The sequence below is a fragment of the Fistularia commersonii genome, chromosome 17 (assembly GCF_037954325.1).
Source record: "Fistularia commersonii isolate RoL2024-O1a breed Wild chromosome 17, RoL_Fcom_v1.0, whole genome shotgun sequence".
Taxonomy (NCBI): Eukaryota; Metazoa; Chordata; class Actinopteri; order Syngnathiformes; family Fistulariidae; genus Fistularia; species Fistularia commersonii.
Window position 1 is genome coordinate 13,766,665 of NC_141300.1, and position 14,052 is coordinate 13,780,716.

At 53.5% G+C, this 14,052-nt stretch overlaps 2 protein-coding genes across 6 annotated transcripts; one reads left to right on the forward strand and one right to left on the reverse strand.

Annotated features, from left to right (window-relative positions):
- Positions 1 to 114: 114 nt before the first annotated feature.
- On the reverse strand, positions 115 to 7,226 carry prr5a (proline rich 5a (renal)). 3 transcript variants are annotated; one of them, XM_086163528.1, is made up of 11 exons: positions 6,996 to 7,226; positions 5,552 to 5,697; positions 3,775 to 3,900; positions 3,600 to 3,680; positions 3,134 to 3,182; positions 2,974 to 3,031; positions 2,786 to 2,877; positions 2,562 to 2,702; positions 2,341 to 2,476; positions 1,449 to 1,727; positions 115 to 1,346 (listed from the first exon to the last, which is right to left on the reverse strand). In XM_086163528.1, the coding sequence occupies exons 2-11, from the start codon at positions 5,695 to 5,697 to the stop codon at positions 1,057 to 1,059; spliced, it is 1,398 nt and encodes a 465-aa protein (XP_086019654.1). In that variant the 5' UTR covers positions 6,996 to 7,226; the 3' UTR covers positions 115 to 1,056. The 3 variants fall into 3 exon arrangements, with proteins under 3 accessions (XP_086019654.1, XP_086019655.1, XP_086019656.1); XM_086163529.1 differs by lacking the exon at positions 6,996 to 7,226 and adding an exon at positions 6,115 to 6,222 and having other exon boundaries at positions 117 to 1,346; XM_086163530.1 differs by lacking the exon at positions 6,996 to 7,226 and adding an exon at positions 5,878 to 5,978 and having other exon boundaries at positions 117 to 1,346.
- Positions 7,227 to 9,158: 1,932 nt separating this feature from the next.
- Positions 9,159 to 12,602, forward strand: rad52 (RAD52 homolog, DNA repair protein). 3 transcript variants are annotated; one of them, XM_086163472.1, is made up of 12 exons: positions 9,159 to 9,234; positions 9,365 to 9,592; positions 9,753 to 9,854; positions 10,515 to 10,608; positions 10,681 to 10,748; positions 10,828 to 10,946; positions 11,023 to 11,098; positions 11,180 to 11,403; positions 11,477 to 11,655; positions 12,013 to 12,084; positions 12,167 to 12,352; positions 12,421 to 12,602. In XM_086163472.1, exons 2-12 carry the CDS (start codon positions 9,542 to 9,544, stop codon positions 12,480 to 12,482), a joined length of 1,233 nt encoding a protein of 410 aa, XP_086019598.1. In that variant the 5' UTR covers positions 9,159 to 9,234; positions 9,365 to 9,541; the 3' UTR covers positions 12,483 to 12,602. The 3 variants fall into 3 exon arrangements, with proteins under 3 accessions (XP_086019598.1, XP_086019597.1, XP_086019599.1); XM_086163471.1 differs by lacking the exon at positions 9,159 to 9,234 and having other exon boundaries at positions 9,276 to 9,592; XM_086163473.1 differs by lacking the exons at positions 9,159 to 9,234; positions 9,365 to 9,592; positions 9,753 to 9,854 and adding an exon at positions 9,876 to 10,393.
- Positions 12,603 to 14,052: the final 1,450 nt, after the last annotated feature.

Below are 14,052 nucleotides of genomic sequence, written 5' to 3' on the forward strand. Positions count from 1 at the left end.
TCCTGGTCCGACATTCAGCAGACACACACAAGTGTGAGGCGTAAACCTGCGGAGTCCGGCAGCTCGGCCACGGCTGACAAGGAAAACAACCTTTCTGCTAGTTCGCTGGAACAATCTTTTTTTTTTTTTTTTTTTTGCAAAAACAAAAACGAGCTCAAGATTTGTTTTTAATCTTCTTAGTTTAACCACCGCTGTTTTCTGTTTTTGGTTCAAAGCACATGAGGGATCAACGCAAAGGAGATTTGAATATCATGATCTTAAACATTTATCCTGCAGTCAGGAGCCTATCCTAGCTGCGATAGAGAGCGATCACGGGGACACACTTAGAGACATCCAAGCATTCGCCCTCTGATTCAAACGTCTGGACAATTCAAGGTTTCCGTTGAACCTCCTGCATGTTCTTGGACTGCGGGAGGAACCGCCTGGAGAACATGGAGACTCCAAACAGGAAGGCCCCCTCTGGGAATCCAACCGGGGACCTTCTCGCTGTGAGGAGGAAGCCCTCAACACTGCTCCACCCCGCCGCCGTGATTTTAAACTATTATCTCAAATGTCACTTGGAATCCATTGTTGTCATGGTAACAAAGGACACCGCAAAGTGTCTGGTTATTGTGTTTTCAGTCCTTTCGGGGTTCGGAGCGCGAAGAATCCAAACATTCCAGGAGAGGCTTCGGTGAGATTAGCTAACGGACAGTTGAGGTCATTTGAGGTCACTCGAGGGAAACTACAGATAATCAGCCGAATATTCTTTAACCAAATTAACCACGGCTTCATAAAACCTCTCAAAGCTAATCTGAGGACTCTGGCCTGGGATAATCACGTGGAGCGAGGTCTCCCGCACCTCTCGTGAGAATCTTTAAAAAGGTTTCAGCTGTAGCCGATGGGTTTCCTCCTCTGCGGCTCTCCGGAGGTGCGAGGCTTCCGTCCGTGGGTGCGGAAGCTGGAAGGAACCAGGAATCCGACGGCGTGACAGCAGGACGGCGCCCGTTTTAATCACACGTGTTTTTAGACAGTATTCTCAGATGGTTAGCGAACACGCGAGCGACGGATCCGCGGCTAGACGGTGCTCTGTCTGCTCTCGCGGCCGTAGCCCATGGCTTCGGAGGAGCGAGGAGGGAAATCGATAAATATCCCGTCCGAGTCGGAGTCGGCGGACTCCAGCATCTGTCCGATGATGGTCTCGGGGCTGGACGACTCACTGGGCGGCGAGGAGGACGCGGCCCGACCCAGGTCGGTCACCGTGGTGGTGGCTTCGGTGCCGTGGAGGGCTCCCGAGGAGTGCAGCGGGAGGAGGGACGGAGAGGAGACCGGGAGATCCGCGGCGCCGGCTCCTGCTTGTACCATACCTGCAACCAGAGGGAACACCTTCACACAGCGCCACCGTCCGGAGCGCAGACGAAGCGTCTCGATTTGACCGGAACATCGACGTGAATGTCGGAGGCCCGAACCTTTGAACTGTGAGGCCACGCACAGCCGGTTAGAGGAGGGGCCGGACAGCTCGGGGCCCGAGGCGAGGTCGCCGTACGCCAGTCCCTTTTCCTCCAGGCAGGAGATCATCTCGCAGGCGGAGTGCCGTCGGATGCCCCCGCTGCCCGCCGAGCCTGCATCCGGGTCGTACTCGGCCACCGGGGTCAGCAGCAGCGGGATGTTGTAGCTCTTCGATCGGACCACGGGGTTCTTGGACAGCTGGTCCGCCGCTTTGAAACAGCCCCACTGGAGGCGCTTGTCTGACACACACACACACACACACAGACACACACTATGTACTTGATTTGGTAAAAGACTAAATAAACTTGAAACCACCGGTGGTTTTCACGTACACCTCCACAACAACCCAAATATTCATTCATTCATCATCATCAGCGCTTCTCCTGCAGTCAGGGTTGCAGAGGGGCCAGTCCCCGGACCAATCACAGGGCTCGTATAGAAACTTCCCACCATTCACACCAGGGAACCTCCTGCATGTGTTTGGACAGTGGGAGGAATCCCGAGAACCCTGTCCAGACAGGACGGGGAGAACATGGAGACTCCACACAGGAAGGCCACTTGTGGGAATCTAACCAGGACCTTCTGGCTGCGAGGCGGAAGCTCTAACCACCGGTCCTGTCTGCAGGATCTGGGAAACGAAGACGTTCTCCCATCGAAAGAAGCGCGTTCAAACATGCCTGGGACGAAAATTGCGGACGCAAAGATGGTCTTCAGATGGAACTGTCCCTCCGCCTCTCACAGCAGGTCTGAGTGTGAGGAGCTCCAGGCCTGTGAGGCTCTGGTTCCTCCTGCAGCTTCAGGCCCCGCTCGCGGCTCGGCCGCCCGATCGGATAACTGACCCCGAAGCCTCACCCAGGACGCAGCAGTGGTCCTCAGCGTTGTCTCCGGAGCACAACCCGTGGGTGCCTAGGTAGGGAGACACCACCTTCTGGACCAGAGACTCCAGCCTCAGGTAGTCCTCGTTCACGCCCCGGGGCTCGTGGACCCCCTGCAGACAGGAGGAAGCTCAAGAGCTGGGCTTCCGGTACGTCTGAGATGAGAAGATGAGACGATACGGTCTCCTCAAAACTCACCTGTAGGATGAGCAGCATCTGCGTCACGGAGGGGGGCACTCTGGCTCGGGATCGAGACAGGGCGTCCTCCAACTTCACGCTCAGGACGATGGTGTTCCTGAAGTGAAGGAGAGCCAGCTGGCGGACAGACGGCTCCTTACCCTGGGAGAAGAACCCGAACGGCTGAACTCATCATCGGTCCATCAGATGCCTTCACCAACCCCGGTTTTCTTTAACGACCGTACCTGAACTGGATGGAAGATGGCCTGCAGCATGGAGAGAACATCGCAGAAGAAGAAGTCCCACGTCTCCGCAAGTGAGTCGAGGAGCTTCTGACCTGCAGCGCAAATCAAGGAGACTCTTCGGTTCCGGTTCACGACCTGTCAGAAGGTCTGGACTTCCCGACAGAGGGCGTCGAGGCAGGCGGTCGTACCTTCATAGAATCGAATCTTGTCCCGAAGGATGACCATGCCTTTGGTCAGCAGCTGGTTCTGTAGAATCGGGAGAAAACGGTTTCTTCAGAAAACACTCCGATGGAGCCAAAAGCAACAAGATGTTTGTTCATGGGTGTATCCCGACGCCGGTCCACGCACCTGAAGGTACTCGGTGAAGAAGGACCCCAGCTCAGTCTTCAGCAGGTGTCTGGAGGACAAAACCACATCAGCTTCGTTTTAAGACAAACACACTCGGATCCCAGTCAAGAACACGAGCTGCTCCGAGGAGACCAACCTCTGACCCCCCACCTCGTCCTTGTCAACCACTCTCGGGCATCTCCTTGAACATGTGGTTTACAACCTGTTTAATTATGAATGACCATGCACTATTTTGCATTTGTGTGTGTGTGTGTGTGTGTGTGTGTGAGACGGAAGAGAAGGACAACCCCTGGCTGTTCTCCACACACAGATTCACACAAACATTCCTGCAGCTTCCGCTGATATGCTCACTGCTCTCTGGTGAGGGTGGAAGGCCATTCACACACACACACACACACACACACACACACACGCACACACACACCCCTCCACTGCGGGAGGTCACATCGTCCACCACGGCACTCACCGGACCCCCTCGTTCAGGGCGAAGAGCTCGTTCTCCGCCAGGCCCTTCTTCTGGAAGACGGCGATGACGGCATTGTGGATGCTACAACGGCAAACACGCGGCACTTGATCGCATCATGTTGATCCACACCTCATTTATCTCCTACTTTTTTTTTTTTTTTTTTTTTGCCGCGTACCTGTTCCAGGTGGCGTTTGCGCCCGCCCTCTTCTGCTTCTCGCCGCGGTCCTCCGGTGAACTCTTCTCGCTCTTCCCCAGCTCGCTGAGGCTCGGGGAGCTCATCAGCTTCAGCCGGTGCAGAGTCCTCATGGCAGAAGAAACACAGCGGGTGTGGGGAAAACGGCCGAGGAGGAGAAGGTACGGGGAGAACATCACCGGAGGGCGGAGACACAAAGAGAACGGGCGCAGAAGTAGGACAGAGTGATGAACGAGTGCGCTGAGAACGGGGTGGGCGGGGCCGATGCTGCCAGTGGGCGGAGCCAACGGGAAGTGGGTGGAGCCAATGGCTGCCCGAGGAGAAAACAATAGGACGGGCGCTGACGGCGGCCTCTTCATCTCGGCCTCTCCCGCACAATGCGGCCATTCAGGCGGACACATTTCCATGTACATGCCAGGAGAAGAGGCTGACTGAGACATTTGTGCCGCTCCTCACTGAGCGGCGAGGAGGAAGAGGAGGAGGAGGTGATTGACAGCCACAAACCCCCACGGGAAGCGGCGATACGATGCTGGAGAGCAGCGGCGGTTTCCCGCCTACTGGAAGGATGACTCGGCGCTTTCGGCGGGGTACGTGGAGCCCGAGGGACGACGGGTCAGAGAAGGTCACGCGAGACTGTTCGGAGCTGAAACCGGAGGAGGCTTCACTCCGGTTCGAGGCAGATGTAAGATGAGGAGACGATCAGCAGATATAGCGAAGGTATGGATTCCGGCACAGATGGAACATCAGTTTTGTGTTTCCAGATCCATTTGTTCGGATGTTCTGTCTTTGCACTTCCCGGCCGCCTTCCAGGGAGAAGGTTCCCGGTTCTATTTCTGACTCCTACGCAGATGGTTTCTCTCCCGCCATCTAACCCGACGAGAAGGTCCCAGGTTTCCAGTCCTCCGGCCTCTTGGTTCCACTTCTTCTGTGTGAGAGGACACAAAACTCCGTGGTGCCCTCACACATCTTCTCCCAAGGAACACCAGATGTCCAGACAGACAGACAGAATCTAGGATTCTTCAGCTGGAGATCTACACACACTGTGTTCACCAGATTTTATCTTCTTCACATCATGCTGGGTTTCATCCAGCCTACTGGCAGAGTGTTGGGGAGAAGTTTCACCCCAGCAGGAGGAGGTTAGGTGGATCAGTGCAGCGTCAGCCGGGATGATGACTCTGCATTGACCTGTTGCGGTGAAGAAGGATCTGAACTCAAAGGAGAAGCTCTCACCTCTGGTCAGGAGGGGTGGGTGGAGACCCGAAGAAGCAGATCCCCCCCCAGGGTGCCTGGGCTAAGGAACTCGGTGGTCCAGGAGGGGCTCCGAGGAGAACCGCTGCTCCTCGGCATCCAGAAGAGCCTGAAGAGGAGGCCCCATCTGGTCAGGACGCCTCCTGGATGCCTCCCTAGTGAGGTGGTCCAAGAAGGTCCCGCCAGGAAGACGACCCAGGACACCCTGGAGGGACTAGGACTCTGAGCTGAGCTGGGAACACAAGATGTTCACCCAGAAGAACTGGACCAAGTGGGCGGGGAGAAGGAAACTCTGGGCCTCTAGATGGATGGATGGAGAAATGGATGGATGGTAGCCTTTTCGAACAGTAACGCACGTCCGAAGGAAACACACACACACACACACACACACACTACACACACAGGTATGGATGAGGTTATTATTGAGAAGCGTCCCGTCTCTGTGGGCGGATGAACGAGGGCTTCGCGTTTTGAAGGACGTCCGGGTACGACCCCAGGATCTGCTCCTCACCTCCTGATTGGATGCTCGCTGCCGCCGCTGCCGCCGCCGCCGTCCATGTCCGGGCTCGGGGGAGGGACGGAGAAGGTGCTGAAGTTGAGGGAGAGGGGCCGGGGGGAGGGCCGGGACCCGTGCCTCCTCCGGAGTCCGTCCAGCATCTGGAGAGGAAGGGGATCATCTCAGAGGCTTCCGAGGCAGAATCACAATGTGCAAAGAACCTGATCGAGGGACTCTGGAGCCACACCAGGATTAGAAGAAATGATCAATATGGAATTTTATGAAAAATACAAGACTTTTAGAATTAAAGATATGGACAAGGCGCACATTTCTAAAATCACCTGATAATCCTTTTTTAACTAAGCCTGACGTTTCATTCGGTGCAAACTAAAACCAGAGGAGCCCCCTGGTCACCCAGAGGACAAGAACCAGGGGAGACGCCAGTTAAAGGTCTTCCACGTCTGGATGGTTGAAAAATTGAGAAGACGTTCTCTGCCGTTACGTTCTGAGATTTCCAATTCCGAACCGGCGTATCGATCCTAAACAAGGTGGCGGAGGCTGTCCTGCGGAGACCTTACTTCTCCCGCACGCCAGGGAGAACCAGATGAATCCCCAGACGTCTGAAGAGCCGAAGAGGCCTCCTCCCTCAGATCCTCCGAGATCTACTGGGCGCTTTTCATTTCCTCGTTCTGTCACCGGCAGTTATTTCACAAGGGCTTGAGAAACACGTTCCGGGGACTGGAGCTGCGTGTGTGTGCATGCACAGTGGGTGTGTGTACGTGTGTATGTGTGTGTACACCCAGCCCAGCCCAGCCACGGCAGAGCTTGGGTGTTTCCCTACCAGGAGCAGGGGGAAACAGCGCCACCCACTGGTCACGAGTGGAACTGCAGTCTGGGGTGTCGCGCCGGAGACAAAGACTCTCTATCCCCCCGTGGGGGAGGAGGGGGGGGGGGGGGGGGGGGGCGAGGGCTGCCGTGGGTCGGGGGAGGAAGGGGGGGGTGATCCGCAGTGCCGAGAGGTAAACACGCAAAGAGGGGGGATCACGCAGTCTGCACGCCACGCCACGCCAGTCTGTGTCTGCCCCCCCAACCCACCCCCTTTGTCTTTAAGGGCCCCGTCAGATCGATGCCTCATTGATTACCTTTTATCAATACTGCCTTTTAGGCCTATCGATACCGCCCTCCTCCCGCACCCCACAGGGCCCGACCGGTTCCACGCAGGACGCCCAGCGGAGCTTGCGGGACGCGCAGCCCCGCAGTCCCGCCGTGCGGACGTGGAGCCTCTCCTACCTGCGGAGTGGGTGGTGGTGGTGGGGGGGCGTAAACACACACACACACACACACACACACACACACACACACACACACACACACACACACACGGATGCGCCATGCGGTCCGCGCGTGTCACGGCGAACGCGGAGTCCGGGGTGTCGCGCGCCCGGGGCCCGAGACTCACCGTGACGCCCGGTGTGCGCGTGTCCTTCCCGTGGAGACCGAGCACGCGTCCTCACCGTGCGGGATGGTCGGCGGCCGACGGCGGCTGCATGGGGGGGGAGGAGGGGGAGAAGGAGGAGAGGAAGAAGAGGAGAAGGAGAGGAAGAAGAGCAGGAGAAGGAGAGGAAGAAGAGGAGGGGGCTCATTCATGAAACGCGCTCGCACGCACGCACGCTCCTCCGCTCGCCCCCGCTTTGTTTTGACGAGGCGCGGCGGAAGCCGCACGCGACCACCGCTGCCGGGCATGCGCAGTAGCGACACGATGCCACGGCTACGTTTTATTTGTTTTCTTTTCTTTTTTTTTTAATTTTTTTTTTTTTTCACATTGAGATAAACCCGGCTGGGGGGCGGTACTGCCAGGAATATATGAAAAAGAAACTTATTTTTTTCTTCTTTTCTTCTTCCTACAAACCGCGCGCGCGCGCGTGTGTGGGACGTCCTCAATTTAAAAAAAGCTGATCTTCCTTCTCCATTTTCTTGCAACTGCTTGATTATTATTCATTAACGTATTACTATCATAATTGTTATTATCATTGATAATATTAGTTATACTTACATTATTGTTAGTTGAATCATATGTATATTCGTCTTGCTATCTTCTGTCTATTTGTTTTATTTTTTGACATCATAACTGTTACGCTGCTGTGACAAAAGGTTTCCCCTGTGGGGATCAATAAAGTACCTTATTTTTTGTAAAAAATCAAGCCAGTTTCCGACTTTCGCTTTTATTATTAGTGCTAGTACTAGTAGTTGTAGTAGTAGTAGTAGTATGTGCCTTTATTTTTAGGGAAATTCCGTTCATCTTATTATTATTATGGTTATTATTGGCATTGTCACTCTATTTGTATTATTTTCTCGAACGTTAAAGTCATTTCCTAGTGTTGTTTTTACTTTTTTTTTCACCATCATAATTCTAACAACACTTAAAATATAAGAATGGGCCATTAATCGTTCCAAAATGGCGAAATGTCAATGTTGTTGTTATATTAGTATTATTGTGATTTAATTTGGATGTATTTTTACAATAATCAGGTCCCATCTGGTAGATTAGGTATAACTTTCTGTTTCTGTCACTTTCTTATCCTCAGCTGACTCAGTGCTGGTTCATTGGATCACTCGGTTTTGTATATATCTGTTGGTTCAGGTGACTTATAGGGATGCAAGGTCAATTTTAGATACAATTTCCTTTCTGGGCAGAAAGTACATTCATTTTGTGTTCAGTTTTCTTCTCGGATGTTGTTACTTTTCCAGGAAGCTTCTGTTCATGTCAGTTGCTTTCTCCATCGAACTATCATGCAGGATTCTCCTCCGTAGAAGATGAGTCGTTGTTTTTGTTGTTGTTGAGAACTGATGGAACAGGAAAGCTGCGGTCCAGGGGGCGTCGCAAAGTTCCTGTCCGCCCGGCCGCCCCCCCGCGGCCCACCCGACCCACGGTTTCGCCATCTGTCAACCGGCACTTTGCAGATAATTCCTAAATCCACGGGTGGTCGTGTCAATAATTCCCCATCGTCCCGGACTCTACCGGCACCGGTGCGCTTCTCCATCTTCACCAACACCACCATCACCATCCTCATAGGTTTTAAATCCCAATTCGTGCAGAATTGGAACTGTAAAACCCTTTTATGTTGTTTTTGCGCACAAAAATGACGGCCCTCTCACGCTTGTCGTGACATTTAATCTGTTCTTATTGGATCAGGAGGGGGCTCACAGCGGTGCGCTGCAAAGCCCGGATCAGCAACATGGAGGGGGCCCTGCACCCTCCACGACTCCCCGCTCCATATTTCGGAGAAAAACAAAAAGAAAGGAGGAGAAAAGATGGAAAAATGAGGAGAAGCCCAGACAGCAGCCGCCATGCGTTCACGGTCCTCGGCGGAAAATCCGAACATCCGCTCCTCCGACTCTGCTCAGAATCGATCAAATCGCCTTTTAGTGGGCAGAAACGGTCAGGATAGCGGGTAAACCGATGTCACACCCGTGCACCCGAGGGTGAAACATTATTTCCGCGGTTTAAATTCTTATATTCGCGGCTTCCGTGTGTGAGTGTCTAATTTCCGACGTTCCCTGAACGCATCACAAGCCCCTCCCCCGGCGGTTGTCTGGCGGGAAGTACCGGTACTGGACACCCCGCACCCTCAGCCCGCAAAGCACACCCGCACTGTAGCTTCTTTTCGGGATTTATAACCGGAGTGTTCGTAGCCAGGGTGAGTTTCTGCCCCGCCATGGGCCAATATAACCTCTTAGACGTAACAAGAGGCCCAGCTTGAGTCTGCTTGGGCTCCAGACGAGGCCAAACGGGAGTTTATTCTTCTGGTCTTCTTCTCACAATCTCAGTTTAGAGCATTTAAATCCGCAAACCAATAAAGCCTAACCGCCAAAAGCTGCAAAGTGAGCCGAAACCCGCCCTTTGTGTGAGGAGCCGCGGGTGCAGTGCGACCTCCGGCCGCCGGGGGGCGCTAGAGAGCAGAGACGCCTGAGATCCATCCGTTTAGGTGGAGGGTTTCTGGCATCATGTCCACCAAGGAGGAGGAGAACCCTGCAGGGGCGTTGGTGTTTGGGAGGGTGAGTCTCGGACCCAGCAGGACAACCTGCATCTCGGAGTTTAGAGATTTGTGGTCCTATTTTGCTTCACGGAAAGACAACAAATATTGAATTCCTATTTAAATACTTGAAGATGACAACAACAAATGAAGTGTCTGACTCCCGGGCTCCGTGTCCCCAGTGTGCCTACTCGGCCGAGGAGCACCAGGCGGTCCACCGGGCCCTGCGGCAGAAGCTGGGGCCGGAGTTCATCAGCACCAGGGTGGCCGGAGGAGGACAAAGGGCGAGTGTCTGTAGATAGATAACCCACATCCGGAGACACGTTCACAGGGTTGCCACGGCGATGCACGGCCGCAGTCGCTGTACTTTCTCCAGAAGGTGCACCGGATGACCGGAGTTCAGGTTCTCGGGCTTCGTCGTGGAGCCGAGGAACCTGAGTTGGACTCAGAGTGGTGGCTTAGATGAGAACGGGGCAAACAGTAAACGCAACTTCTATGCTCCCTCCAGGGATCTCCACAGTCAACCATCTCAAACATCTAACCCTCTTCTCTCACGTCAACTAACCCCGTGTCCTCGTCCTCCTGCCCGGAAGCTCCAACCTCAGCATCCTTCTACCCAGATCTTCTCCCTCCCTCCTCTGTCCGTGTCCAAACCATCCCAGTCTGACTTTACCTCTGCAACATCTTAACATGCGCTGTCCATCTGATGGACTCCTTCCTGATCCTCTCTACCCTCCTCACTCCCAAAGAGGAATCTCCACATCTTCATCTCTGCCACCTTCTGTCTTCTCAGTGTGCACGTGCAAACCACCAGTGGTTTCAGGTTTATTTGGTCTTTTACCCAACCATGGTCATAGTTGTGAAAATTGTGTGTGTGTGTGTGTGTGTGTAGCATTGTTGTATGTTGTGCCCAGAGTAAACCCGTACCTCCAACCTTCTTCTAGGTGTGCTACATCGAAGGCCACCGCGTCATCAGCCTGGCCAATGAGATGTTCGGGTACAACGGCTGGTCCCACTCCATCTCCCAGCAGAACGTGGGTAAGGCTCTCTGAGGAGACCCCGTTTCTCGGTTGAGCTCCTCCTCACCTTCTAACCCCAGGTGTCTTTCAGACTTCGTGGACCTGGTCAATGGCAGGTTCTACGTGGGAGTCAGCGCCTTCATCAGAGTGCAGCTGAAGGTCTGCTTGTTTCCCGATGTTCTCGGCGCGATCCTGAGCTCCTCGTTGTACCCGCGTGCGTCTGCCATTGTCTGTCCAGGACGGAGCGTTTCATGAAGATGTGGGCTACGGGGTGAGCGAGGGGCTGAAGTCCAAAGCCCTGTCGCTGGAGAAGGCCAGAAAAGAAGCCGTCACTGACGGCATGAAGAGAGCGCTGAAGTACTGGATTTGGATCATCTGCTCTCTCGTGCGGGTGCAAACTCCCCGGTGCTAGTTGTTGTTTGGTCTCGTCCAGGTGCTTTGGCAACGCTCTGGGAAACTGCATCCTGGACAAAGAGTATCTCCAGGCCATCAACAAGATCCCCAAGCAGGTGAGATGGAACTGCCGCTCATTCCTCTTCTCTGTTTCGCTCGCTCCGCCTGGATCTCATCGCCGCTCCTTCCCCCCGAAGCCGCCTCCTCCTCTGGATCTGGCCCAGACCAAGCGTCGCGAAGGGGAGCCCTCGGTGGAGAGGGCTCGCTTCGCCGCTCCCGTCCCGGTTCCCGGGCTCGTATCTGCGGTGGCTTCGGCCCAGACGCCTCAGGAGCTGCGGGTCCCCGACCAGAGGGCCGGACGTTCAGACCCTCCCGTCCCCGACGCCGCTCAGCTCAGGACGATTGACGACGGCGGCTCCAAGTGAGAAGCACCGGGGTCTCCTCTGTGTCGGCCGCGAAGATCTCGCGTCTGACTTCTTCCTTTCTCCCCGAAGCCGAGAGTCGGCCTCGGCGGACGGCGTCATGTCGGGGTCGCGCTCCGACCCCAAGCAGCTGAGGAAGCTCCGGCAGCAGCAGCTGCAGCGGAAGTTCAGGGAGGAGATGGAGGCGAAGAAGCTGCAACAGAGAGCGGACGGCGGGAAGTCCGTGGATGCGGACGTGGCCACCAGACCAGGTCAGCCTGCAAAGCACGGAAGCAACGGGCTTTGAAAATTTTCAGTCAGGAAGTTCAGATGAAGTGAAAACGCCACTCCGAAGGCCATCTGATGGGAAAATTAGATTGAAAACAGGAAATCTGAAAATAACCCTTCTCATGTGGAGCTGCAGAAACAGTCCAGGCTACAACATGAAGAAATAGGGAGGTGTGCATGACGGATACTAACATCTGAATTTGGTCCACTTGACTGCTGTCAACCTTCTGGCGGAGCCTCCTCCTTTTAGCGTCACAATTTGGTATCGAAGGTTTCCTCCCGCCAGGAGGAAATCCCTCTTCTATGGACGTTTTATTTGAGCAGATTTTTCTTTCCGCCAGGTACTGACAGTGTATGTGTTGGGCTGCCGGCGGCACCCGGGAAAGCTTTAACCATGGACGAGCACAGAGCAGGTAACGCCGTCCTCCACCTGGCGCCATCAAGTCCACTCCGTGTGTCGCATTGGTCAGCAGCATCTCGACCCGTCCTCCTCAGATGATCCGGAGCTTTGGGATTTCACCCTGGATGGGGTCGAGGGGTTGGAGGTCTCCACCGGTGACCCGCCCCTCAGAGAGAGCCGTCCCGGCACGCCGGGGAATCACCACATGCAGACGCGCAGCAGGACGCCGCAGTCGTCCTTCAGACCTCAGGAAACATCCTCCCACCATCAGGCCAGGCCAGGTAAGCCTGTCCGTCCACAGGGCGTGGACTCCAAGCTGCAGCCTCTGATAGACCGTCTCCATCTTCAGGTGAGATCAGCAGCCCCTGCAGACCGGGACAGTCCATGAAGAAGCGGAGGCTGGACACGTGAACATTAGGTTGGGATCCAGCTGTTTGACCTCATGTTTGTCTCGCATTGTCTTCCGCATCGAGACGGTTTGTCCATGCCTTGAGACTTTTGCTAATTGTAAATACAGATCTGAGAAATAAACATACGTATATTAAAGTGTTGAGGTTGTTTTGCAGCTTAAAATATCTGAGCAGCTTAACCGAGTTTGTGTCAAAACGTTTCATACTGAAAACTTAATTTTCTATCTGCTGGTCTACACTCCTCAATTTCTCAGGGTGTTTTAAAAGTTGCTGCCCGCGTGTTTGACGAGAAGTGAAACCCACTGAATCAGCCGTTACGCAACCAATAAGAACACATTAAATTGATATTTTTATTTGTTTTTACATTTTGTACAATGTGAAAAACGCACACAAAAACAAGACACTGAATCACAGAGTTAGGAGGAATCAGAAATAAGTTTCAACAGATATCAGCATGTCAGTAGCCTGGAGACAGTTGTGTGGGATCTTTGATAACGACTGAGGGCGCGGAGGATCGGTGAGCTCGTGCTGTACAGTGGCCAGATGTGTCACCCTTCCTTTGCAAGACGGAACACCAGTGAAGCCAGCATGCAGAAACCATAAACGGCCCGACTGATAGTGAGCGCGTGCCTGTGATATTGGTGAACGGTATATTAACATCCATTACTTGCAAGGAATCCAGAAGGCAAAGAGAGAGAGAAAAAAAAAAAAAAAAAAGAAATCCAAAATTCCAATATCAAAAACATCGAAGTCAGTAACAACCCTCAACAGCATGCAAATGTTTCCGTTACCCCTCAGCCCCTATAAAACTTTTACACATTGCATATTCTGCATTGCAGTAACTTATTTTTTCTCTAGAGAAGTTTTAACTATTCATCCAAACTACGGGCAGGCAAGAAGAGTCATGACAGCGTGGCGTCCACAGGAGGTGGTGACAGGAAGCTGAGCCGGCGCCTTCACCTCTACACCTTCACTAAGCTCGCTCGCTCGCTCGCCGCCGGACTACGATAAGGGTCTCAGGATAAATCCACAAAACAGAAGCCAGCCGATGAAGGAATGATGCAAACACAACACAAATCTAGAAAGGACACGTTTGCTCAGCGCCGCAGTCCCGTGTGTGTGTGTGTGTGTGTGTGTGTGTGTTTCGGCGTTGGACGTATGATGACTGAAGAACTGGCGCAAGCGTAGCTCACTGGCTCCCAGCGACAGATCAAAACTGGTCATTAGTGAGGATGCAAGGCACTAAAGTGTTGTCATGTTTGCAGGGTAGAGTGCGTGTGCATGGCGAGAAAGTTACCGCAAGCATACTCTAGTGACTGTGCATCACGTGAAAGCATGTAGCTCACATCAACATAGAGATATAGATATATAAACACAGAATAAAGGTAGAAAAGGGGGGCAGGGCAGTCAGAGAAGAGCTTAATGGACAGCAGGATGACTCCTGTGTAGCGAAGAGGATACCAATAACAACAACCCTGCAATTGCACTTTTTATAATCCTTTAACTACATGTTGTTTAACAACCTTTAATAATAATTACAGTGAAACAACATCAAAATCTGATGGCTGAAT